Here is a 26,650-nt window from a genome sequence, read left to right as displayed (position 1 = left end):
GGAGCCGAGCCCACTACCTGCATGTCCTGCCAGCTGGATCCAGGGGTACTTCTTCTTGAAGGACATGACGAAGGGGGACCACTGCACCATATTCTTTATCTTCCTCCATGACTTGCTCTGAAAAGCAGCAAACAGAGCGCTCTGAGTGACAGACGCAAGCACTGTGTTCCAATCAGAGAGATTTAGAGCAGGTAACTGGATGCCCATGGCCACTGGGCCTGAGGAGTCACACTCACACCTCAGGCATAGGTGGGTTCCAAACACCTTGCTGGCTGTGTGGCAGGCACACTCACAAGCAGCTTTGCCACAGTTTGCAAACAGGTTGAACAAGGAGCTCAAGGGATTTCTTAGTGGCTGTTCAGAGGTAGGTGAAGAAGACAAGCCAAGTGCTCCCAATTCAGTGCTCTTTAACCCAGACCCTTCCTCAGCAGGGAACAGTTAAACACACACACACACACACACACACACACACACACACACACACACACACCGCACACACTGCTCCTTTTTTGTATGTCCTCCCCCACAGTGTCTCGGCTTCTTCATCTGTCTAGTGACGGGCAGACAGCTCTTGGGACTCACGCATACTAGGACTCTGGAAAACGACCTCCTTGTACCAAATGCAGTGATCTCAGGCTAGAGGGTCCCTGTCACCCAGCAGCGTACCAAACGCAGTGATCTCGGGCTAGAGGGTCCCTGTCACCCAGCAGCATACCAAACGCAGTGATTTCGGGCTAGAGGGTCCCTGTCACCCAGCAGCATACCAAACGCAGTGATCTCGGGCTAGAGGATCCCTGTCACCCAGCAGCGTACCAAACGCAGTGATCTCGGGCTAGAGGGTCCCTGTCACCCAGCAGCAAGGTGTTGTTGCGCATTTTATCTATAGGTGTTACGGTAAATGAACACCAATGAAGAACTCCGCAGAGGGGCCATTCATAGGTGACTGTTGAGTACCAGGTGGGGTGGTCCACACCTGTAGTCCCTTCTACTCAGGAGACTGACACAGGAGGGTCACACACGCACAAAAGCTGGAGTCTGGACTAGATGATACAGTGAGACTCCCCCAACTCAACACACATGTGCGTGTGCACACACATACACACATGAGCCTGCGTGCATGCATGCATGTGCGCACACACACACACACACACACACACACACACACACACACACACCTTCTAGGAAAGCAAGGGTCTGGAGGTTGTCCAGCTGAGGACAGGCTCTGGAGAAGACAATGACAGCCAGACTTGTCACAACTGGAGCCAGCTCTCTGGCTGACATGGAGCCTGGAGATGGGGGGGGGCGGGGGGTCAGTGTGTGCAGAAGGTGCCCATGAGCAGGGAGCCAAAAAGTGAACCCCCAAGGTCTGGGGGCTCCAGAGTCTTTCCACATCTGAGCTGAGGAGGCCAACAGATGCCCATTAGCTTTGCCTTTCCCACACAGCCTCCTTTAGGAAGCAACATGAGTAAGGGCCCAACGGCCAGGCCAGGTGGTCCTAGCATAGAGACCAGATGCAGGCTAGTGGAACACCCCACTGTAAGAGCTGCTGTGTATTTGTCCCAGAGAGCCTGACACTCTGCTGGCAGAGGACACAAGGAAAGAGGCTGCAGCGAGTCGGCACCACCCTTCCTGGCTTGCAGGAGTAGGGACAGATGACGGGGCAGGAGACAGAGACTCAGGACCTCATGACCATCTGGGAAGCACAGCACCCCGTCAGCAGTCAGCAGCCTGAGCCACTCCCAGGAGATCCTGATCCACTTCCAGGAGGAAAAGCAGCTCTCCAGACCGGGGGCAGCTTCCCCTCCAAGCATGTTGTGCAGGAAGCCGTACTGTTGTGCCAGAGAAAGGTTCAAGGCCTCTTCTCCCAGCTAGGACAGGAAGGCACGCACAACCAGACGAATTCCACCCAGAGACAGAACTGCTTAGCCCTGGTTCTCTCCCAGCAGAGATCCTATTTGAACTCAGACCACCAACCCAGGCTTTGATCTTCCCACGTGACTCCAGAAGCCTCCCCCCGAGTGAGAGAGCATGTCCCGTCTGTTCCTTTGTCACCTCCTAATCACCACAGCCTCCGTGGACTCCCGTGGACCCTCCCTGAGTGTCCCGAAAAGCTCCAATGCATGACGGATCTTTCTGACCTCTCTGGGCATCAGGTCCTTCCATGTGACTCTGAGGAAGCCGGCTGGTGGACCATGAACAGCTCTACAGTGACTTGTTACTTATGCCTCGCTCGCTGGCCTGAGTCAGCCTCCTGCATGATGAGCTTAATGGTGTTACTGGGGTTGCTGAGGATGACAGCGCAGGGGACCCACTGCCAGCTGGCATGGCTTCTGTCACACACACTCACTCCCCACCCACCCAGTGGCAGATGGCAGAACTCATGGCAGTAGACATGCAAACACAGGCACCAGCCCCAGCCAGTATGGGGCTTGCTGTATGGGTGCTTGTGGCAGGCTGGGGTCCTGTGGCCCTACGCTCACCTTCACAAAGCCTGGTGGCGACAGGAATATTTTTATCTGCCTTACAGATGAAGCACCCCAGCTCAGTGAGTCATTTCCCCTGGTCTGGCAGTTCTCAGCCTGTAGGTCACAACCCTTTTGTGGGGGTGGGGTGTCAAATGACCCTTCCACAGAGGTTGCCTAAGACCATCCTGCATATCAGATAATTACATTACTATTCGTAACAGTAGCAAAATTACAGTTATGGAGTGGCAAGGAAAATAATTTCATGGCCGGGGGTCACCACACATGAGGAACTGGATTAGGAAGGTTGAGAACCACTGTCTTAGTCTCTCCCTTGCTAGCAAGAATCAGGTCACACTGAGAACCTTCAGTCCGTCCTCTGTGCCTGTCCACAGTGAGGGCCTCTTCCATTTGTGCCCTTGTGTAGACTTGTGACAGCTAGCACTGGGGACAAACACAAAGGAGGGGACTCTGGCTGCTCCCTTAGTGGACGAGCCCAGAGCCTTCGTGACATGCCTCTAGCCGCCACCAAACCTTGGTGATGTCCCATTCTGGGGCTGGTACACCTTCCAGCACAGTCACCGAGTGACATAAAGTCTACACTCTGGAGCCTAGGCAGTTTGGATGCTCACCTTAGGAGACCTGGATAGAGGTGGGCGGTCCTTGGGCTTCCCACAGGTCAGGGAACCCTGATTGCTCTTCGAGCAGATTAGGGAGGGTGACTTGATCGGGGGAGGGGGAGGGAAATGGGAGGCGGTTGCGGGGAGGAGGCAGAAATCCTTAATAAATAAATAAATAAATAAATAAATAAATAAATAAATAAAAAAAGTCTACACTCTGCCGGGTGGGATCGGATGTGTGCTTGCAGGCTCGGGAAGGGTTTGTGTATGTACAATGTGCACGGGCGCTCACTGTGGACCTTAAGGGGAGTGCCACAAATGATGCTGATGCTGGTGGGTTCACCGAGAAGGGAAAGGATGCAGGACTGCTGGGGACCAGGGATTCCACTCTAATTTCATGACAGGTACTTAAGTCAACTAAATCACAGGCATGAAGCCTTCAGGTAATTCCTTAAGCAACTTGAGCTGAACCAATCTCTAGATTGTAGTCCTCTTGATCAAACCGGCCCCGGCTGGGCCTTGCCCTGTATCCACATGCTGGCAGGATCATTTCTTACCCGGCCAGACCTTGGGGTTGTACAAAGAACAGGAGGGTCCTGACTTGTCCAGTTAAATTTGGTTCAAAAGGATCAGAAAACAGCCAGGCTGGGGAATGCGGTTTTTAAAACCCCTAAGATGCATGAGACCTGCCTGAGACGCAAAACTGCTGAAGCCGCTAAAGTTACTCTTGATGCCACAGCTTGTTCTTAACTTGAAGCTAAAAAAAAAATCCAGAGATCGTGAAGAGGGATTTGTAGTGGGATGAACAAACAAACAAACACCCCCAATGAAACAAACATAACAAGAAAAACACAGGAGGCCCACAGATCTCAGCCCTCTTCACACTTGAGGTGTGGGAATGTCACAGGAGGAGAGAGAGAGAGACAGAGAATAACAAGTTGGCCAGCAGCAGCGGCAAGTCCGACCAGCAGAGCCACCTACACCCTGAGCCACTGGATCTGCCAGCAGGAGAGAGGGGCAGCTTAAGAGAGTTCAAGACAGCCAAAGCCCGACCCACATTTTCTTCTTCCTCTTTCCTATGAGCTTCAGCCTCAGAAGCAGCTGGGCTTCTACTTCCAGAACACCAAGTCACCTTGGGTCTTGTCACTCTCTTCTCTGGCCCCACTGTACTGAGGGCCTGCCTCAGTCCTGGCTGGGTCCATGGAGAAAGCCTGGGCAGGGTCTGATTTTTGTATGTTAGTGTGGGCTTCAGGGGAGGTGGACAGCTCCTGGGGCAGGCCACCCTCTGGCCTTCAGACATCTGTAGATATGCTACAGAGGGGTAATGCCTTAAACAAGGAAAGCAGTCAGAAAAGAAATAGTATGATCAAGGGTGAGAAAAGGCACGGTGCTCCCAGCACTGCACTGGGGATGTGGGGTCTCTCCCCCACTTCTTTCAAATAGCTATTAGCAAGGGCTTGGTACAAAATGAAAATGAAGGGCCCCTTGTCCAAAATGTGGTAGGAATGTCCAGGCAGGGAGGGCAGAGGAATGTGACCTTTCCACCAGGCAGGTGTGAGCTCTGCCGCAGGGCTCACCAGGGCTGTCAAGGGGCTCAGCCTCAGCAGAGCCATGTCTAGGCTATTTCAGAGGAGCGAATCTCCTGGAAACAGACACCGCTGTCCTGGTAGGTCCTTGACTGCCCTCCTCCCAGTGCCTGCTTGATGAGTCCTCTGCCAGGTTTGGGATTCACCACTCCACAAGGGAAGAGCTGAAATGACAAGCTGTCGCTCACCGTCAGACATTGTCCAAACACTGCCTAGATCCTACAGTGCTGGACTCTGTTTACAGAGGCGGGGTGAAGAAGCTGAGAGCCGCCAAGCCTTGGGGCTTGATGAATAGAATCAACCTTATTTCTTCCAGGATGGACAAGTAGAGACCTCAGTGTCCCCACTGTGACTGGGTACCCCTATGGTCCCATGGAGTTCCTGGTGATACTGACCCCCCCCCCCGCCAACGTGCTCTGCTCTGCACGTGGCCGAGTCCAGGCAAGCCATAAGGATTCACTTTGTCTTCTGATTTTTTTTTGTTTGTTTTATTTTTTTTCCCCTCCAAGACACAGTGTACTGGCAATAATCCACCGGGCACTTCCAAACTGCCAGAGAGCAAGTGGGGTGGCCATGAGGTGAGCCAATGTGTGACTGACCATTTATGGATCCCCAAGCCCAGGCTCATAGTGCTAGACCCAGATAACACGGTCAGAGCTCAGTACCTCCATCCTGCCTCCATCTAGAGCAGTGGTCCTCACCCTTCCTAACGCTGTGACCCCTTTAACACAGTTCCTCCTGCTGTGGTGACTCCCAACCATAAAATTGCTTTCATTGCTACTTCATAACTGTAATTTTGCTACTGTTATGAATCGTAACGTAAATATCTGATATGCAGGACACGGTCTTAGGTAACTCCTGTCAGAGGGTTGTTTGATTCCCAAAGGGGTTGTAATCTACAGCTTACATGAATCTATGTCTAGAGGCTCTATGAAGCTGGATCCCCAAATGGCTGACATCACCTAGAGGGGGCCATATTTTGTGGGTCCGCAAAGTCCATTCCGTAGGGAGATTAGACTCTTTGGGAAAGCCCCTTCCCACTGGCCCGCTCCTCTAGTCACTACTTTCCCCCAACACGGTCTCTATTTATTTCAATAGTTTGACAACTCGGCTTGTTTTCAGACACCATTAAAGGAAAGTTCTCTCCCCTGCTCCTCCTTTTGAGGGTAAAAGAGATGAGGGGAAAAGACCTAAAATTTCACTGTGCCTTGACTCTCCTACACTCCTGCTCGACTGTGAGTGCGTGAGGACACGTGTGTGCATGCAGGGAAGTCACGTGTTCAGTGTCTGTGGCGTTGCTAGGTACGGCGCTGACATCAGTGGAAGCCTCAGAGCACTGACATCGGTATTTCCATTTTGCCCAGGGCCACTAGAGCTTCCAGTTCTTTGCCATTTAATTCTGGAGATTTTGTTTCAGCCAACAGGATGCCCGGGCCCCCCTTGTCGCTCTCTCCTGGTTATAAAACAGCCTCATACAGACAGCGAGCACTTTGTCACTTTGTTCACAAGACTGACCTTTCAGATGGGGGAGGCCTGAAGAGACCTGCCCTCCCCTCCCTCCGAGGCCGAGGCTTTTCCCAGAAAGTCCTGGCTGACGCACACGCGGGGAAGGCACATTTGACAAAAAACGTGGCCGGGGAAGGGCTCGTTCTGTGTTAGTCCGTCTGCTCCACTTTTACAGAAGTCAAAGACAAAGTCATTGAGTTCTCCATGTTTGGGAAAAATGCTTTTTCCCTCCTTCGCTTTCTTTTGGTCTTTCCGTAAAAGCAGCTAGGGTTTCCCTAGTGATGGGTGCCCGCCCTCTCTGGGGAAAAGCCTGGTGCTTCTCCCAGGCCTCATGGCCAACTTTGTTCATTGTGATCTCCTGGCAGAGGGCCCCAAGAGGGTGGTGGGGGGCAGGTCCAGGCAGGTAGGGCACTCAATGCCCCTTCCTGGAGCCTACTTAGAAACCGTGCCACAAAGGCCAATGAGCTATGCTCCTAGAGGACAGAAGGTTGGAGAAAGAAAGGCACGGGCATTGGTAAGGTAGTTAGCTCCGGCTAAAAGTAAGTCTGTGCTTGAAACAATCACCTTCCCCTTTAACAAACAATACTTTCAAACCAACAGAAGCAGCCTCGGTGGCTCTGCACTGCCTGCCCACCCAGCCCAGTTCTTGCATTGTCCCCACAAGGGGGCAGCTTGGTGCCATTTTTAGAACTATCCTGCCTTTACAGACTACAAGTGCGGGGTGGGAATTACCCAGAGAGCTGAGGTGAGCCCAGGAAGGCTAAGCACAGTTTACATAAAATCTCTGGAACCAGATATGCCCCCAACTTTTCTCAGGTCTTAGAGTGTGTGCACATACATCATGCTATATCTTGAAGGTGGGACCCAAGTCTAAACAAGAAACTCCTTTTGTTTCATACACACCTCATTCCCAGAGCCCGAAGGTGACCTGGTACATTTTTAGTGCCACCTGCATTTTGATAGTGAATCAGGGATACAATTTCCCATGTGTTGTGTCCCTGTAGATGTTCAGAACGTTTCAGGATTGGAAATATTTTGGATTAGGGATACTCATCCCGTATCTCCTTCAGACTCTGTTGCTGGCCCCGGACAGGGAAGGAGGATGGTTAGTCTCGGTTTGCAACAATCCTTGACTGCTGCAGGCCTGGACGGCATCTCTTTGCTGAGGGGTGGCCACTTGGCCAGCGTACTCCTAGCAGCACAGTCTGGGCAGAGACAGGGAGCCTCTGTGTAGCTCTCCAGTAGGCCCCGCCTGCTTAGCTACCTTTTTCTGTTGCAACTCAAGGCTCTGGTTCTACACCAAAGGCAGAAGTAACCAGACTGTTGCTCAGGATGCTCCACCAGCCACTCTTCCTCCCTCCCTATCATCCAGAACCCTGGGAAAAGGCCTTGGACACAGCTGGCAAGGACAGGCCTGCCCCTGACGAGTGCCATCACGGCTCCCAACCACTCACCATAAACACAGGGTCACTGTGGAGATCCCCCTACACTTACTCCTCACGCCCTTTCTCTTGCATGCCGAGACCCCACAGAGCATGCCATCTTCCTGTCTCCAACCTGTCTATCACCAGGTTGTGCAGCCCCCTTATCTAAAATACTTGAGATCAAAAAGGTTTTGGATTTCAGGCTATTTTCTCCCCTTCCCATCTGGCTCTGGGACTCCGGGATGTCTTCACTGACAGCCATCACGTGACACCAGGACACTAGGGACAGCAGCAAAGAGAGCTCTCCCACCAGAGACCTGGCTTCGGGTCATCTTCCCCAGACTGACTTTTCCTGATCTGCCACCAAAGGGGCCCTCGATCCCTGCAAACCAATCTTTGTTGTCGTCACCCAAGAACTGAGGTATCCTTCATGTTCCTGGGCATCCTTGCCAGGCGGGCCCAGCGATTGCTGTCTCTGGTGTGAAGGTCACCACTTGACTTTTTCCCTCCTCCTCCCAGAACTAAAAATAATGGCAGTGAAGAGCAGGAGACAGAGGAATGCAGACCACACAGAGCCCACGCTGCACTGGAGTTGGTGGCCTCCGCTCCTCTCCAAAGGCAATAATACAGCAGGGCTGAGAGGGAAGTAACAATAGCCGGAAACTAACTGGGAGTGGCCACCAGGAAGAGCAAAGGGGGGCTCATTCCTCTCCCGGACACTTCCTCATGGAAAAAGGCAAAGGACGTTTAGCTTTGTCTGGGAAAGGGAGGCAGGCACCATGGCTGTCCCCACAACCCTCCCCAACACCCCCCGCTTCTCCGTCTCCCCAGAGATTTTATTTTTACTTTGGTAAATGCAAAAAAAAAAAAAAAACAAGGCTAAGCTACGGAGGGTGGAAATTTACTGAGGGCCCAGTACTCAGTCTTAGGGATCGATCTCTTAGACAAGAAGGATGAACGGGGTGTACTTCCAACACACACCCTAAGCAGAATTTCACAGGCTTAGGGGCCAGAGCCACAGCATGTGGGACCAGTAATAATCAGCTCATGTGTATTAAGGCAGATGCAACAGTAAGTATTGACACGTACAATGAATATATGCTAAGCTTATATCAACTTGTCACGGAGGTGCTCTCAAGATCCCATTTTACAGATGTAAACACAGAGGTAAACAGGTTAGTCAATTTGACCAAGGTTTTGAGACGGTAAATGACAAGTCTGTTGAGTGTCCCTGCGTCATTCTGCTCGGCTGCCTCCTTTGTAGCTTGTAACATGTCCTTTTGTAGCCAGATGAACTTGGGTTGAGATCCTGCTAGTCCTGGCTGATGGTCCGGGACAAGACCTGTCTGAGCTTCACTTTTCTCTGTGTAAAATGGAAATACCACTTGGCCGATACCATCAGCCAACAATAAGTTGTTCTCAAAGTCAAAGGAGAACTTTGCCTGTGTGGGGCTTGCTACAGGCAGGGACACTCAGCCTCTCGAAAGTTCTGTTTGCTCTCTGAGTGCCCAACCGCGCAGGCCTGCAGGAGAGGAAACCCAGGAAAGGCAGCGTGGCAAGGCCTGCCATCCTCTTCCTCCACCTGCTCCTAGTCTCACCTTTCCAGGAAGAGTGGGGGAAGGGAAGGCCTCCCTGCCAGAGGACACCCAAGCCACTCCTGAGCATACATGTGGGTGTTCAGATGCAGGAGCCTGGCAGAGAGGCCGCAAGCGGGCAGTCCCATGCCAAGCCAGGGCGCCCTGGGCTGCCATGATCACCTCTGTTAGGGCACAGGTTCCTTGAGAGGCCATGTGCGTGCACCGCAGACTACTTTATCCTGGCTGGAAGATGACATTTAGAAAGCCAGGCTTCGGAAAGGAAGTTCGCCACAGGAGGCGGAAGGAGCTCAAATGTCACCTTCGCTCCCCTTTCACACGCGGCTTGCAGAAGGAAATCTGATTCTGAACCAAGGCCTTTTGTGCACTCCTGCACCATTCAGAGCCTCTGAGGTGAAGAAACCCTCAGGTTACAAGGGCAAAAGCCCAGAGACTCAGGTGGACGAGCAGAAGGGACAAGAATTCTAACTCCAAGGCTGAGCCTTGGGAACTCCTGCCTAAAGAATTTCTAACAAGGAAACTTTTGAGGAAGGGCTTACAGGCGGATCACACAGCTATATTTAGAAAATTATTTCCAAGCAAAACACACTGGAGCAATTCATATTTCTGAGAGATAGTGCCGCGTTCCCCGTGGCTAACGGCACTCTGTAACACAGTGCAGACTTGCTGAGAACCAGAAATCCCTGGCCTCAGTCTGAAGACACTTCAGCAGCCTGTCCCGGCAGAAGCAGCTCCCACCTGGGCCGTGAGTCAGCCAGCTTCCCTCTCTTGACTGGCCCTTCCCGGTCTCAGTCCAGCAGCCATGCTGATGTTCACGTGTAGACCGCTGTAGGCACAGGAAATGGGTTGCCAGAGGCACACCAGTGAACCCCAAGTCTGAACAAGATGCGTCACCCTCAGAACATGAGGCCCGGGTCATCCTGACGTCGATGGGGATGTGTGACTTTCATAAACAGTCTGACTCATTGCCGTTCCTCCTGTATCTGTCAACTTGGGGCCCTGCTAGTGGCAGCGGGTGCTTCCGTGGCCCCTGCCTTCCTCCTCTGCGGTAGGAGGATCTCACAGGGCTAGCTCAGAGCTAGCGGTACTGAGCTCCCTCTTCCAGAGGAGCAAACAGGACACATTCTGCCTCTGTTAGTGTCCAAAGGGACATAACTGGGGAGCATGCTCAAACCATTACCCGGGTAGTCTGCTTGCCCGCTGAAGTAGGAAGCGAGATGTCTTTCCGTCACTCTTCCCCTTAGGCCACAGACTTAACATCTGTTTGTTGAGATATACCATGAGGCAACTCAGGACCGTGGCACTGGCAGAGCACGAACCCCATAAACACAACAGTAATATCCGTATATGTTACTACATTTTCTACACAAAGGGCCTTTGCACTTGGTCCACACAAGAGTCCCCTTCTTGACTACATAGCTTAGAGAAGGTTTCTGCTTCTCTTAGACTATTGCAGCTGTTTTCCCACTGGGAATTGAAATACCGAGGGACGTGAGAGAGTCATTAGAAACGTCTGGAATGGCAGCGGACAAGGAATGATGGTGGACCTGAGAATCTTCCTGGTCAAGGACCTCAAACCAAAGACCTCACTGTTCTTTGCAGACAGGGTGTAGGCCTCATGCAGCTCCGAGTCAAAATTGAGATCACGCTGTCTTTGAGGATCTAGGAAGAGAGGGTTGCCCTTGCCAGAGTGTGCCTGCTGCCTTTCTGGGCTGTGTGCTTGTCCCGGGGATGGGGTGGTATGTGCCACAGCTTATGAACTTTAGTCTGGATGGGGCCTGAGAATGGTACAGGGTGAACAGAGTGTCCCAGGACCTCCATCCTCTCTCAGTGACCAGAGCCCTGTTGTGAGCTGGGCCCCCTCGTGGTCTCTGGGGACAGCCCATATTTAGGAGCTGTAGCATCTCTTCTAGGGAACAGACCAGCTGCTTGATTTATTCCTCTTGACTTCTGATGCTATTATTAGGTAGATCTGCTTCTGAGTGAAGTCACCAAGGAAAAACCCAAGCAGAGGAAAATATTTTCAAGTAGTAGGTCACTTCAGTCTTCGGGAAAGGAAGCAAGTGGATAAACTAACTGCCAGAGGATTCCAGAATTCAGGATGACCAAAGAGGAAAATGGAAAGTATGTGTTCTGGGAACAGGGGGCAGCTTCCGCTTCCTTTTCCCCAAGTGTAGCTCTTTCCTTTTCCAGAACACAAAGGCCGGCCAGCCAGCCAGCAAGCAGGCCAGCCAGCCGGCCACTCTCCCTGACGTTCTAAGATTCAGGAGGAGATCCTATCAGTGACAACTGGCCAGGTGATAAGGAATGGTACTTCCCCACCAGTGGCCATCAGACTTAACTTTGTTCAGTTATAGTTTTCCTTTGTTCCCCAAAATTAGCTGCTAAAATTTAAAAATCAGATTTCACACGAAAGTCCAATGCCTCCTTGACACACTGATCTGCAGTCTTGGCAGCCTGGAACTTGGGATGAGGTCTTATTTTTAACCTGTCAATTACCAGCCTGGCCCCTGGCAGCATCTGTGTTAAGAAAAACCAAGCATGAATGCCCCCAAAGAAAGCACAGAGCTCCGGACCTCAAACGTAGCCATGGGCTCTTTCTCCATCTGTAAGCAGATGAAAATGATGGGCCGCATGTGACTCTTGTTCTACAGGGAGGATGAGGGAGGGAGAGCAAGAGAAGGGTTTGAGGAACTGAGAACGCGCTGTGAGCTGGGTGACATGTGGCCACATGGGCACAGAGATTTAAGACACATACAGAGTCAGGGAGGGGACAAGGGAACAAACACACCAGAAGCCTCAGAGGTCACCGAGGAGGGCAGAAAGTGAAGCTGAGGTTTTGGAACTTGCCAAGTACAACTGGTGCCCGGATTAGGTACCCAGTCTCAGTGCTTTCCTAGGCCTGGGGCCATGACACCGGATCTCACTCATTCAGTGTGCGTCTGTCTTACATGAAGTCCAGCTTTACCGTATGCTCATAGACAGATACCAGGATCCGTCTGGGGACTCTCCCGCGTTCTAACCTCCATACACTCTCTCTCCCTGCAAAACTGACCTATTGGTGTTTGCTGAGCTGTGCCACGCGGCTGGGCCTAGGGACAGTCTGTCTGCTGGCAGTTACCTGCCTCACCTAGAGGACAATGACTTGTCCTTTAAATGGTGCTTCTCAAATTCTCCTCTGTGCACCTTCCCAGGCCCCGTACATTGCCCACTGCGTCCCTGAATGGCCTCTCCTTTGCAGGATTAATTCCCCCCACATCTCACACAGTCACATTCTTTTCTCACCTGCTTAGAGCGCATTCAGATGGTCTGGTTATATAATGCTTCACTCCCTACAGTAACCATTCTCGAGGGCAGGACCTGGGCCTTGGTAACACACTTCCTTCCCAGAGCCCCGAGCTAATGACATGTGTGGAACTGAGTAGCCATGGAGCTCCAGAGATCTAGCTCCTGGCTGAGAAGGCAGAAAGGGAATCTTGCTCAGTATCTCCAGCCATCTGGCTGGATGCACACTGAGGTTTCTAGACGAGAAAGATGCCTCCTGTACTCCTGGGAGCCAAGAACCGGAGGAACAGCTTCCATTCCCAACCCCACTCCGCCTCCACTCATGTGGCAGAAGATGGCCACATGGGCATAGAGATTAAGACGACACTAGCCTAGCCCCTAGGGACGGTGGTGGACAAGAGCCAAGGTCACCCTAGGATTAATCTGGAAGTCCAGAGCCCCAGCAGGCCATCTGCATTTTCTGACCTCAGCACTGTCCCCGGCTGCAGACATCAAGGCCAGGGCTAGGCAAATGAGAAAGGCATATCCATAGAGCTCTGCTGCCTCTAAGATGAACATTAGGGCAGGCAGAGTTAGACCGAAAGGCATCCTAGGCTGGGAAGGGGCTTCTAGAGTCACAGCCCCACAGCAGGATCTGTGTAGACCCTCGTCTCCTAGGCCATCAACTCTCAGTTCAGCCCACACTGCCTTCCTTTATGAGGTTTTAGAAAGATCCACGTGAGAATACACTGACCCTACTGGGCTTCCCCCATGTCCAGTTCACCCATTTCTGGCAGTGACAGCCTTGCTACCTCCCTTCTGTCCCAGGAGTCAAGTGGCCCTGGTTTGTCACACCCCCTCCCCCCATTTGCTCTTGTTTCATCCAGCACAACCAATACCACATCCACTCTGGACGCCCTACTGCTGTGTTCTGGCTTCAGATTTAAGCCCAGTGAGTATGAAACCCAGAGGGGATGAGCATAGGCCTGGTAACCAAAGTAGCAGAGGATGCCAAGCAGCTTCGCAGAGGAAGGTTCGCTCACAGGCTACAGAGAAAGGAGGCAGTACTTTGGGAGAAAGGAGGGATAAACGCAGGACGTGTCGGGGAAAGACAGTATTTAGGCTGTGTCTTTAAGAGCCGTGAAACATGGGTGAGAAGAAGGTGGGGGGGTGAGTTTTGGGCTTGGAGCAAGGATGAGCAAAAGCGGAGAAATGGAAGGACACACATAGAACAGCAAACACTACACCATGGGGCAGAGAGGGTTAAACCGTAGGGACTGTGGAATGCAGATGGTGGGCGATTCTCGCTCAACAGATTCCAATCCACATCCCACCTTTTGGTCCAACTATCAAATACTGTGTCAATCTTAACCTTTTTTTCTTCCCAACATTGGGGCTCAAACCGAGTGCCGGGTGGCACAGGCTTTACAGCTGCGCCCCTGCCTAGACTTTTAATAACGCACTTAAGTATCAAATATGTAAGTGTTATGTTCTCCATGGAAGCTCCTTCAGAGGACTCTGGTTATGAAAGCAGCCCCAGACACACATGGAGGGAGCTCCCCAGGTTTCATAAGAGGCTTTCCAGCATTCTCTATCAGCTGAGCTCACTGTAAGCCGGCTTGTCACCAAACCTGGTGTGACTGCATGTTCCTGAGCTTAGTGCCCAGTCTAGAAGTGAAGTCTGGAAGCACAGCTGTTGTAAAGGCATGGAAAGAGCGCCCCGTTGCCTCCATCTTGCACTTGAGGGGACCCACTTGGGGTTTTAATTTGTGTTGAAAGCGTGGTAATGGGGGTTAGGAACATGTCCATGTCTGAGGGGCTAAAGCATTTGCAGTGATGCAAGCATGGGAATCTGCATTTGGATCTCTGGGTAGAAGCAGGGGCTGAGGGACAGCGGTGGACACCCAGAGCTTAGTGGTCAGTCAGTCCAGCCACAGCAGCATGGCCAGATTCACTGAGATCCTGCCTTGAAGACTAAGGCCACCCCCCCCATATCCACACACACACACAGCACCAACAAAAAAAACCATGTCAACAGTGTAGACATTTGATAATCCTGATGAACTAAGACAAGGAAGGTACCCCAGTTCTTAGAATTCACTGTGATGAGATTTTTGTGACTTTATGTCAGACTTTTCTCATCTAGTTAGATATCTGTTGCTTCAAGTGAAAACAACAAAACAAAACAAAACAGAAACCCTCCTGAGGTAATCATGAATAAAAAGTGCCACCGACTAACCTGGAGAAAAGCAAGATCAACAAAATGCAAAGAAGATCCATTTCATGAAATCTGATAAATTGACAGGAGTTGCAAAAACAGAAACTCGAATGTTCCTTTTGTCACTACTACAAACCAATATATAAGTAGAATTTCCCCCATTTTCCAAAATAAGGATAATGCCATTAGCAAGTGTTTAATCCATTAATAACTCTGCCTTTTAAAAATGCATATGATCATATACATAAATCTCATTAACAGAAGCTTTACTTTCTGCAATTCCCTCTTCATCATTTATTCATTCTTTAATAATTCTTTAATAATAAATGAAGATAATTTTTGTCATAAAATTGAAGATAATTTTACAGAGTTAAAAAATTGTTTTGTTTTGTTTTTTTGAGAAAGGGTTTCTCTGTGTAGCCCTGGTTGTCCTGGAACTCGCTCTGTAGACCAGGGTGGCCTCGATCTTACAGAAATCTACCTGCCTCTGCCTCCGGAGTGCTGGAATTAAAGGTGTTTGCCACCATCACCCGGCTGTGTCGTTCTTTTTAAATCTGCTTCTGGAGCCAAACATGCTAGAAACACTGCTGGTCACTTGTGATGAGAAAGTTAGGAAAACAGGCGAGCCATCTGGAACAGCTAAGCAAATCTCAGCTCAGGCCCTGCCACCAAGCCAAGGAACTTGGACTACTGTCTGTAAGTAAATGACACAGAAAATAGCCAAGAGTTCTGACTATCCAAAATGTAAAACTGCCCAAGTGTCAAAAGGAAAAGTCAAATAAGTTGGAGGAAAACTTTTATAAAACACATTACGGTTGTAGACAACAGATTTTGTATGTGAAGGACCCAGGGTCCCAACAGAAAACCTAGCAACGTATGTATAATCCACACACACACACACACACACACACACACACACACACACACTGAAAATGATATAGCATTTGTCTATCAAATTGTGAAAAAGTTAAAAAAACAATAAAGATGAACTCTGCAAAGACTATGAGGAACGCAGGCCGACACGCTGTTGAGATGCGATCCCAAAATGCACACAATCTGGAAAAACAGACCAGGAATATATTTCTAGGGCTCTAAAAATGTCTCAACCTTTCATTCACTTATTTTTACCTCTGGAAATCTACTTAAGGAAACGCTCTAAAATATGGAAAAAGTTACTAGCACAAAAATGTTAATGAAGCCATTGTTTCTAGTAACAATAGTATTGAAAATAACCCAGCATCCAGCAGTGGAGGAATGTTTAAATAACTGTGGGTACCTCCACACAGGATTTAATTGATCATCGACCTACTTGATCATTTGGTCCGCAAATAAAAATACTAAAAAGTGGCATGAAAGTTGTCCCTATAATATTAAGCTGGTGGGAGGCTAAGCCATAAAATTGTGCGTAATGTGTTTCTTTTTATAGGGCTGGCATTCGTATCCAGGGTCTTATGTTAGAGGCATGCTCTACCACTGAACTCTATGCACTGCCCCCAAATGGACCTACTTTAAAAGGCTGCAAAGAAATACAGCCCTTGGAAAGGGGGGGGGGTATAGCAAGCACACATTTCTGCACTGTGATCTTACCCTGACCTCAACAAACTGACCCCTTGCTCTGATTTCTATTTCTTATCTTCTATTACTACACGCAAATAAACCGTCAGTTTTCCTCATACCCTTTTGTGAGTAAGATGGAATATAATCCGACAGATTAATAAGCAACAGAAGCCAGGTATGATGACACTGTAAGTTTGAGGACAGCCTGATCTAGATCATGAGGAGTAAGCCAGGGTACCATAATGAGACCCTGCCTCAAATAATAATAATAATCATAATCAACAGTGTTTATCTATGATGGCAGCATTACCATGATATACTTTATTTTTATTTATGTGTATGGATGTTTTTCATGTATGTATGTATGTAGGCACACTGTGTGCATGCCTGGTGCCCTTGGAGGCCAGAGGGCACTGGGTCCCTTGGAACTGGAGTTACATATGGTTATGAACTGTCATGTGGGTGCTAGGAACTGAGCCTGGGTCCTCAGCAAAAACAGTAAGTGCTCTTAGCTACTAAGCCATCTCTCTGCCCCCACTTTTTTATTTATTCAAAGTTTCTATACAGTTTACTTTTTTATAATTAAATATATATGTATATATGTATGTATGTGTATATGTATACACATAAACATACAGGAAAGGGGGAGAGATCATCTGAGCAAGCTGTAGTATTAGCTTACCCAGTTCTTTCTTGCCTCTTCCTGTGTCTGGTCTGAGAACACGGTCCCCTCCAACAGGGCCTTTCCTCTGAGACAGCCAGGACTTCCTTTCCTTCAGTGTTCGCCCCACCAAGTCAAGACCAACCCTGTTCCCTGCATAGGATGAGCACTCTGTGAAGATTCCAGAGAACTGCAGAAGCCTAGGGGCATGAACGAGAAGCCAACTGGATGGCAGATAGATATAATAGTATCAGTGGGGACCTTCCTAGTATTATAAACCAGGCCAGGAGGATGGAGAAACGGCTGAGAACTTAGGAGCACTGTTGTTCTTGCAGAGGATCTGGGTTCAGTTCCCAGCACCCACATGGAGACTCACACCACCCATAATTCCAGTTCAGGGACTCTGATGCCCTCTTTCCACCTCTGAGGGCACTAGACACATAGACATTGTGCACAGACATACATGTAAAACCCTCAAAGACATTAAAGAAATAAAATAAATCTCAAAAAACAAAAGCAAAAGCAGCAAGAACAGCAGCGGAGATGACACACATTGAGAAAACCTTCCACAGAGAGCTGATGCAGCCACTGTGAGCAGGAACCATGATCTCAAACACGCTACAAATATGATGCCTCCTAACAGCCCCAAATACATGTCGCTGCTAACAGAGTCACTCATTCATTGTTGAGAAAGACATTTAGAGTGCGCTGATGTTCTAGGTGTGGGGGACAGCAAAGATGCTATTCAAGGTGGAAGGAGACCATAGCAACAAATATTGCGCCAGGTGGTGGCAAGCATTCTGCAGATTGTCAAAGGCAAGTGTGTGATCAAAGTTGGTCAAAGAGCAGGGGAGAGGAGTGTGTGGTCTTCCCGGCACCTTTTCTGCAGGGATTGTGGGGCTGGGCCATGTGTGGGTGGAAGGAAAGACACTGCAGGTAAAGGCAGCGAGCAGAGGTCCTGAAGCTGGGCATGCTGGGACGGTGTGTGGAGAGGGGAACGAAACTAGGTCAGACCCTACAGAGATTCTCAGGCTGTTCTTAAGATGTGGGGCTTTATACAGGGTGGGGAGCCTCAATAAATGCTAAGCAAGGGGTGTTCTAACCTGCACCGCTTTGTGTAGAGTGGACCTGGGAAAAGCGGACAAGAAAGGGTGAGAAAAACAGATGAGAAAGGCAATAAAGATCAAATGTCAGGGGGTTGGAATTGTTCAAGTGAGAGGGGAATAGACCTCCATTTCTCCACTCTAAGCTAAGAATGTCTTTCAGTGTGTGGGGGGTGGGGCTACAGCTTCTTTAAAGTTCCACTCCAACCAAAAGGCATGATCTCTTTGAGACAAGGTTCCTACCATCAATATGGGAGGGGACATACCTGTTTGCGCTAGAAATGAGTAGACAGTAGTGGGAATACCACACCAGGTGTACAGAGATGAGTCTGGGTCTTGCCTTAGGAGAAGGGAGGAACCTCAGTGATGGGCCCCAGGCTCATCTGTTTCCTGACAGCAGCTCCCAGGACAGGGTGAACTTGGGAAGATCTGGAGGACCTGGATGGAAAGGTTCTGCACTTGGCTCCTATACCCCAATTCTAGGTCATTAGAAACAAACAAACAAACAAAAAACCTGCCACATCCAGAAATGTGGCCCTTCAAAGTCATCATCTTGCTAGCATGTTTTACATCGTCCCAAGCACACAAGGACATTCTTCTACAGAGTCCAGTTCAAAACAGATGAACTGGTTTAAAAGGTCCATCCTGCTTAGGAGTGGAGACAATTGAAGTAAGCTAGCACAGGAACCTGTTAGGCTAAAGACAACCGCAGCAACCAGGTGGTGGCACCAAAAACTAGTCTAGCAGAGTACTAAGCTGTGGTCAAAGTGATGTTGAGAAGTTTCTGAGGGAAAAACGGACTTGTACACAACTCTTTGTGTTCTCACATATAATGAGATCCTGGGGAAGTCTGTAGATGCATGGAGACCTCTGGATACAGAATAGAGTGTACGAAGCAGATACAGTCTCAGTGCATCCTGAAGGCAGAGGAGACCCAACATAAAATGCAGATTTACACGAAAGAGTGATACAGGGTCAGACACAGTGTCTTTTGTGCTGGCAAATACCGATTACCAACTTAACCTAAGAGAGAAACCTGTGGGCGTGTCTATGCGGAAGCTCACCAATAGGGCTAGCTGAAGTGAGAAGACCCTCCCCACAGGTGGGGAGCACACCATTCCATGGGCTGGAGTTCCACGCTGAAAGAAAGACAGATGAGACTAGCATTCATCTCCTGCTTTGTGACAACCGGGGGTGCCACGTGACCAGCTGACTCCCTCTCCTGCTGCCATGACCTCCCCACCCTTAACTGTGAGCCAAAGTAAACCTCCTCTTCCTTAAGCTGCGTTAGTCAGGTATTCTGTCTGTCACATCAATGAGAAGGAAGGGAGGACACGACTAGCATCCTATCTCAGTAGAGAGGCATGCAGTAGAAATAGATAATGTATTTATGTGGACATGTATCCATAGTATAGGTGCATACAATATTGTATAGATACACACACACACACACACACACACCCCATGCTATTTACATCTCTTGGCCTTTCCGCTTTATTATAGGAAGCGTGATGAGCATAGATGTCTGTATCTGGATGCCTTGCAAAGCTGTCAGAGAGCTGTCGGAAACTCCCACCCATTCCTCAGAGAGATCTCGGCCAATGCGGCTTCTTGCCCCTTATGCTCATTGTTCTACTGAATGGTGAGCAAAGGTTAAGCAGAAACACAAAAGGTGTCTTGACGTGTTTCCTCTTTTTTGGCTCAGTGACAGCACATTTAGGGGCCAGGGCTGGGGATGTTTTGTAGCCATCTATGTCTGCAGTTCCTCCATTTTCCACTTGACTTCAGCTGTCCAGGGGTGATTAGCTTCCCCCCACGGTTGTTTTCAGATGACAGAATTCCTTAGGCTTGAAGGCATTAAGAACTACGGTGGGTCTCAGGCCAGCAAGGGACTCTGAAAGTAGGGGAGTGTTTTCTTCAAATATCTAAAACTAACTTGACTCCCTCAGTCTCTCAGCCACCCTCTCCTTGCACCCCCTCACCCGCTTCCCACTTCTTCGTCATCCTTGGTTGTCTCCTTTTGCTCAGTACCTGCCCCACCGAGAGCTGCTCTGCTCCCATTCCGCATTCAGAACAGCCATTGTCGTGTCTGTTCCGGCTCATTCTTGACGGTGCGCCAACTCTGTGCTCTGTGACCTTCCTATTTACCCACATGTGCACGGCTGCAGTGTCCCTCAATAGCTAAAGACTCCGCGTCACCATTGCGTTGACACTTGGTTCTTCCCTCTCTACAGAGGACAAAGCAGCTCAGGAGAACTGCATTTCGGGTTTGCTGTTTCCAGAATGAACATTGTCCCTTAGAGAACCTGATGTGTGTGTATATGCTTGATGACACAAGCCAAAAAAAAAAAAAAAAAAGGAAGCCGGGGAGCTGTCTCTGCAGCAGCTCATGCTCACCCGCCCCTGGGTGCTGAGGAGGAAGTGGCTGCTGTAACCCCAAGGGGAAATACTTGCTTGACACAGGAAAATAGAGAGCCTAGCACTTTCCATCAGTAGCCTGAGAGCAGCAGCCACACCTGGAAAGACTTGCACCAGAGGCCCCCCTCCTCGCCACAGTCACCCCAACCCCAGGCATGGATTACAGACACATACAAGTTCACTTCTCTCTCTCTCTCTCTCTCTCTCTCTCTCTCTCTCTCTCTCTCTCTCTCTCCTCTCTCTCTCTCAGAAACACTTCAGCTCTAGGGGAGCTCTCTTACCACCACTGGCAAGGAATGGCCAGGAACCTCTGGGTAGCTGTGGGGAGGAGTAAGGGAGGCAGCTGGGTGGTGTCCTACAGGGAACACTGAACAGGAGTGAGGTCAGCTGATCAACCAGAGCTCCAGGACCGCCTGGCCATCCCCAACTATGGAACTCCAGGAAGACCAGTTGTTTTTCTTGGTACCCACTTCCTCTGTGCCAAGGAGAATCATCCCCAGTGGGCTTATACGCCCATGTTGCTGTAAGATTTATACAGGGTGGCAAACAGAGCTCTTGGGGCCTGTACCTACTGGGTGTCAACAGTCGCACCTTAAAACTGGTTCAAGTCCTGACCCAGCTCCCAAGCTCTACTCCTCAGCTCCTCTCCACTCCAGCCTCAGTCACCCCCAGAGCCCCATCTGCAGCTGTACCCACTTCTGCAGAGTTTTGCTAGAGCAACCTATAGTGTCAACACAGAACAGCAAATCCTAGCAACAGAAGTGGGAGGAGCCTAACTAACCTGAGCCCCAGGGCCGCTCTCCCACGGTCTCTGCATACAAGGGCAATCTTCATCTACGACAACTAATTTGCCTGCTCAAAGGGTCAGTGTGGCCCCAGTTTTCCATGTAGTAAAATGAACATCTGGTCACAGTGAGGCCCTTATGCAGAGCCTTCTAACTCAGAATTCCCTGCAGGGTGATTCCAGTGTTTGGAGCAATGCAGAAAACGTAACCACGGACACCCCATCCTACCTCATTTCCCTCTAGTCTGCACAGGCTAGGCCTGGCACAGCGTGTCAGCCATCTTGGTTTCAGTATTACTGGTAAATTCTAAGGAAACAAAGAGTGTCAGTTTGTATAAGCCGCTTCCCCACAGGTCCTGGATACTTGCCGGGTGCTTCTAAGTTCTTTTACTACAATGGTTCAAAGGGATCTTGGGGCTGGGGCACCACCCTCCTGCTTCAGTTGGAAGTGGAACACTACTGCCCTTCCCACATGCCCCCTACCCCTGCTGCGGTGACCTTGACAAAGAGCTCAGCTCTCTACAAAATAGGGATAACAAGACAAGCCCTGCCCCATCCCAGGTTATCATGACAACGAGTGAGAAAGGAGATGTGAAAGTGCTTCACAAACCACAGGACACGCTCCAAGTTCAAGTCACCGAGGTCTAGAACGCTGCCCCGGGAAGAGCCCAGAAACCGGGGAGTATTTGATCCTGATTTGTTAAGGGGTTTATATCATACCTTGACTTAAAAGGGATTTGGGGTGCTGGGCCTACAAAGTGTGGGCACGCAGCTGTAATCTTAGCTAGCATTCAGAAGGCTGATGTGAATAGAGACCAGCTTAGTCTACCCTCAGACTCCATTTCAAAAAAAGCCAAAGAGGGTGGAGTGGAGAAGCCAAGATAGGTGCCCAGAAGTGTCCTTGATGTCTAAACCAGCATCTCCAGGAGAGTTACACAAACAGCCTGTTGATGCAGGCAGCCTTACGCATAACATGAAGACCTAATTCTTTCCCTCGTCTCTTTTTGTTTATTTTGGGTTTCAAGCCCTGAAAAGAATGTGGATAGCCTTACCATGTTGCCTTTTAGATGAGAATTATAGGTCGTCTCCTAGAATCCTCTTCCCACCCTGGCAACTGGCTCTGCAGTAGGCAACAAGCCTGCCACAGCTCGGGGCTGGGGTGGGAGCCTAGAGCTCTGGGAAATGCTGTTCAGCCAGGACCTCAAGGACAAAGACACCCCCATCAACCTTCCCTCTGATGCCGTGACCCCCAGGAAGGGGACAGAATGCGTTTCCAGGACACACAAAGACTTATTCTGCTCACAAGGGTATTGACCAGCCCAGCCTCCTGGACTGTGCCAGGACTGGCGTGAAAGAGCAGAGCCGGGACAGCTTCTGCTTCACCTCCTGGCAGATGCGCCCTTCTCTATTATTAGCAACCCAGGCAAGATGCCATCGAGCCGGGGACACCCCTTTGTGTCAAGGGGGAAGGAGGCAGGAGGAGGAGCGTGTGCAGGAGAAAGGAGCAGGTGGAACTGCCTGAGGCTTCCTCCAGAGACAAGAGCAGGGGAGGTTTCCAAGAGCCTCCCCCCTTAGCTTGCTAACCTCAGACACACCTAAACTTCAAAGCTCACCCTGGATGTGGCTGGAGGTGGTACCCCTGCACGCCTAGGCCCGGTTCAGCCGCTCAAGGCCCCTGGGTGTGGAGCTGCAGCAGTGAAGCTGGAGGGGCCTGCAGAAACAAAGATGCAATTCACTGCTGCCCTATCCTGCAGCCCCAATGCACTCAGACACCCTCCAAAGGATGGCTACCATCAGCGTAGTCCTGGTCCGTGCATCCATTTTCATTCCTGTGAAAAGTAGGGGACCATCTTTATGTTACAGATGAGAAGCAATCTTGGAGAGCCCAGGTAATTTGTCCAAGGGAGGAAAAGCATGGTCTACGCTGACTCAGTGGGTCAGGACGAAAGGCAGAGGACTGTCGTCACATCCCCTGAAACTGGAGTTATAGATAGTCGTGAGCTGCCATGTAGGTACTGGGAATTGACCCCGGGGCCTCTGGGAGAGCAGTTAGCGCTCTTAACCACTGAGCCATCTCTCCAGTTCTTAAAATTTGTTTATTTTATGAATACTTATGCTTTTTTATATAACATCTTTTATTTAAAAAGAAAAGAAGGAATTCTTTTTTTAAAAAAACATATTGCTGTCTGTAGTAGAGTCTAGATTTTGTTAGATTTGCTTAACTCCAGAATATGCCTGCTGGTCACACATCTAAATGTCAACTACGGTATGAAAAGGTTCTGCAAAGGAACCAACACATAAGTGACATTTATTTACTCACCAGGACAGAATGGCCTAAGGAAAGTCAAACAAAACTCCACAAAAGTCAGCTACCAGGAACAGGTAAGACAGAATCAAGAGACTATGCTAGTCAGTGTTTGGAGATACTGGCCTCTGACTCCATAGGCAAGGGAATCAAATCCACTGCAGAGGGCTGAAAACCTCGCACAGTCTGCCGCACAGCCCAGGGCAGAGGCTGAGTCCCAGCAGGAAGCCGAGTAGCCTCCAGTGGAGGACAGGTTAGAAACCGAACTCTACACCACAGCTGTGAGTTCATTCTGGCTGTGCCTTCCCCAATCTTGTGCAGCTTCAAGCAGACCTGTGTGTATCCCACTGAGCTCGGGACATTGGCAATTAATAGGAAAGGTGTTTAGCAGTCAATGGTACCAAAATGTTCATTATTATTATTATCATCACCAATTTTGGTTTGGGAGAAGTAGATTCAGTAGCTGGCAGGAGGTGCTGGGGATCGAAGCCAGGGACTGATACACGCTAGGTAAGCGCTCTACCACTGAGATCCACCATCCAGCTCCAGCTCCATTCTCACTCTGTAGCCTAGGCTGGCCCCAAACTGACTATGTAGCACACTTTCATGGTAATCCTCCTGCTCCAGCCTCCCAAGTGTTGGGTTTACTGACACGAGTCACCAGTCACCAGCCTGGCCCAATTTGTTGCCTATTTGTAAAAACCCGGGGCTGAGCTAGGTGTTTGGTGGGGTTTGTTCAGAGGAGCCTCATTCTAAGCCATTCTGTTACCAGGAAGTTGGCTTCCTGTGTGTGTAGAGTGAGGCCTCCCAAGAAGCACCCAGAGGTGTCAATCAATACACTCTCAGCTAGAGAAACAGGGCAGGCAAGCAGGGCTGCAGGCAGAGGGGGCATCACAGGGGCCAAGCCCTAGGCAAGCATGACCGAGGCTAAGACTGTGGGAGTCCGTAGCCACTTTCTCCAGGGTTTGGGGCTTTGGTCTCTTTCCAAAGAGGTGCATACTCCTCTCCACATCTTATCTTCGCGTTGTTCACTCCAATGGCGACCTCGGCATTTGTGAAAATGAAAACGAATGCCAACCCCAAATAAGACAATCTCTTTTACAGCAATGCCAGCCGTCGCCTGTGTCTCACACCTTGCTACCCTCGATCCCCTTTAAGTCTGGTGGTTTATGCTTCTGGAGTTAGGAGGGGAGCTAATCTGGTATCACAGTGTCCCGATCTGACAACCCCAAGCCAAAATATGCCAGTTCTCAGTCTCCACACTGAACCTGGAAAGATTAAAGAAAGATTAACCGCGCAAAAAGCAAAGACGCCAGGGTTGTCTGAGATGCTGTGGTTGGGATGGTCTGTGAGGAACCACCTTAATGTTCTACTTCCCCTTTCAATTTTGGCGGTTGTTTTGAGGGGGTGAGACAACAGATGGATCTATTTATCAGGGTCACTCAAGGCTAGACTCAAAACTGCATTGGAATGGTAATAAAAGCAAGCAATGGTTAGGACAAGACCTAACAAGGTAACTACAAAGAATTTTTATTTCGTTTTCTGAATTAATCCACAGCAAACGTGAATTAAAATTAAAAAAAAAAGAAGTTAAAGGTTACTGTTTTGAATTGCATTTCACAAGGAAGAGCCAAGAAAGTGTCGGACTTCTGAAGCCCCTTTTACCAGAGAGAAAATACAAGAAGGATCCAGAGAGCGTCACGCAGGGAAGAAGGGGAAAAATTGGACCTGTTCACAGAGGCCATCATCAGCCCAGAGTCAGCAGAGCCCTCAGGCCGCCAGGGACCGCTCCAGGGTGGCATGTCCCACCCTCACGGAGGGTGGGGCCTGCGGACCTAGGGTGTCCAGGACGCGGCTCCACCCTGCCTTTCCATGACGCCACGCTCCGCGGGGAGGGCCAAGTGCGTGAGAGGCGGGGCGGAAGGCGGGGCGCAGCACTAGGAAAGAAGGGCGGAGCCGGCTAAGGGTGGGCAGGAAGGAGGGAGGGCTTCGCGGAGGAGGGAGGGCGGAGCAGAGTTAGGGGAGGCCTGTGTTCTAAGACCCTGAAAAAGCGCTGGGCTTCCTGAAACCAGTTCGCCTTCCTGAAAGGCAGCACGGAGTCTAACTCTGTTTGGTGGGAGAGGTGGGAGGTAGAAATGTCTGTGGCCACGAGTAGAAGGCACAGAAATCCACCCCTTTTATGACCAGGAGAGTGAGTGCTAAACAATGGGGGGGACTTTAGGAAGAAGGAAAGCAAGGGCTGCACAGGACACAGAGAAAGAATACCCACGTTTCCCTGCAAGGGCGGGTACACAGAGAAGGACGGCTGTCACAGGAATTTGTCAAGAGTCGCGACTCCGTTTGGCTGAAGCCAAAGCAAAATCCAGACTGTTGAACTAAGCCCAGGTACTTCTGCTGTCCCAGACACAATTTAAAGCGACTTTGTCCACTGGGAAAATCTATCCTGCTCCTTGCCTTGAAGCCTCTGGATACAGCAGAGCCTGTCCCTGGGGTCAAGCAAGGAAGGGAAAATTCAATGTGGATGCAAGACATCTCTACCTGCACCCCACAGGGTGCTCAGGCCTGGTGAATAATGAATGGGTGTAGCTAGCTGTATTCTTTCATATTGCCAAAAAGTAAAAAGGTCCTCAGCCAGGTGGTCAGAGTCTGAGGTCAAGTCCCTGTGCCCGCCAGATCCTTGAGAACTACTGAAATCTCCACTTTGAAAAAAAAATTGTCACCCGTGTGGACATTTAGCTGAGCGCTTTGCTCAGCTTGCCGCCTCTCATCATCAACCCAGTGATTTATCCAAAAACCCTAGGGGAGCACTCAGCCCGCAGGCACTGCTGCAGGCCCCTGGAAAGACCCCATGGGAATGTCACCCCCACCTGGCTCAGCCTTTCTGCCCTAAGGGGTGGTACCTTCTATTACTTGTACCTTAGCCAGCTAGTGGTCTCCTACAGACTTTACCATCCTTCAAAAGGTTCAAAGAAGAGAAAGAATTAGTGATATGCTTCCTACCTGTCATTACACAAGAGAGCTTCCATCCACTCCCCGCACTGGGACAGAGTTGAGAAGTCTAGAGAACCTAATAGGACCACACCCCAAATCCAGACCAGGCTAGCCAGATGTCAGGCTGCTTTCTGCAACTGCTCACAGCATATAGGA

General features: G+C 50.0%; 1 protein-coding gene across 1 annotated transcript in view; it reads right to left on the bottom strand.

Moving 5' to 3' along the window:
- Itpkb (inositol-trisphosphate 3-kinase B) overlaps positions 1 to 26,650 on the bottom strand; it is an 88,946-nt gene that overhangs the window by 14,131 nt on the left and 48,165 nt on the right. The window contains exon 2 of the mRNA XM_075989315.1: positions 18 to 117. Within this exon, the coding sequence (XP_075845430.1) occupies positions 18 to 117 (100 nt within the window). The remainder of the gene's footprint in view (positions 1 to 17; positions 118 to 26,650) is intronic.

This window comes from Microtus pennsylvanicus, chromosome 10 (assembly GCF_037038515.1).
Source record: "Microtus pennsylvanicus isolate mMicPen1 chromosome 10, mMicPen1.hap1, whole genome shotgun sequence".
In the NCBI taxonomy this organism is placed as follows: domain Eukaryota; kingdom Metazoa; phylum Chordata; class Mammalia; order Rodentia; family Cricetidae; genus Microtus; species Microtus pennsylvanicus.
Note: the sequence above shows the minus strand (reverse complement) of the source record. Positions and strands in the feature narration are given on the sequence as shown.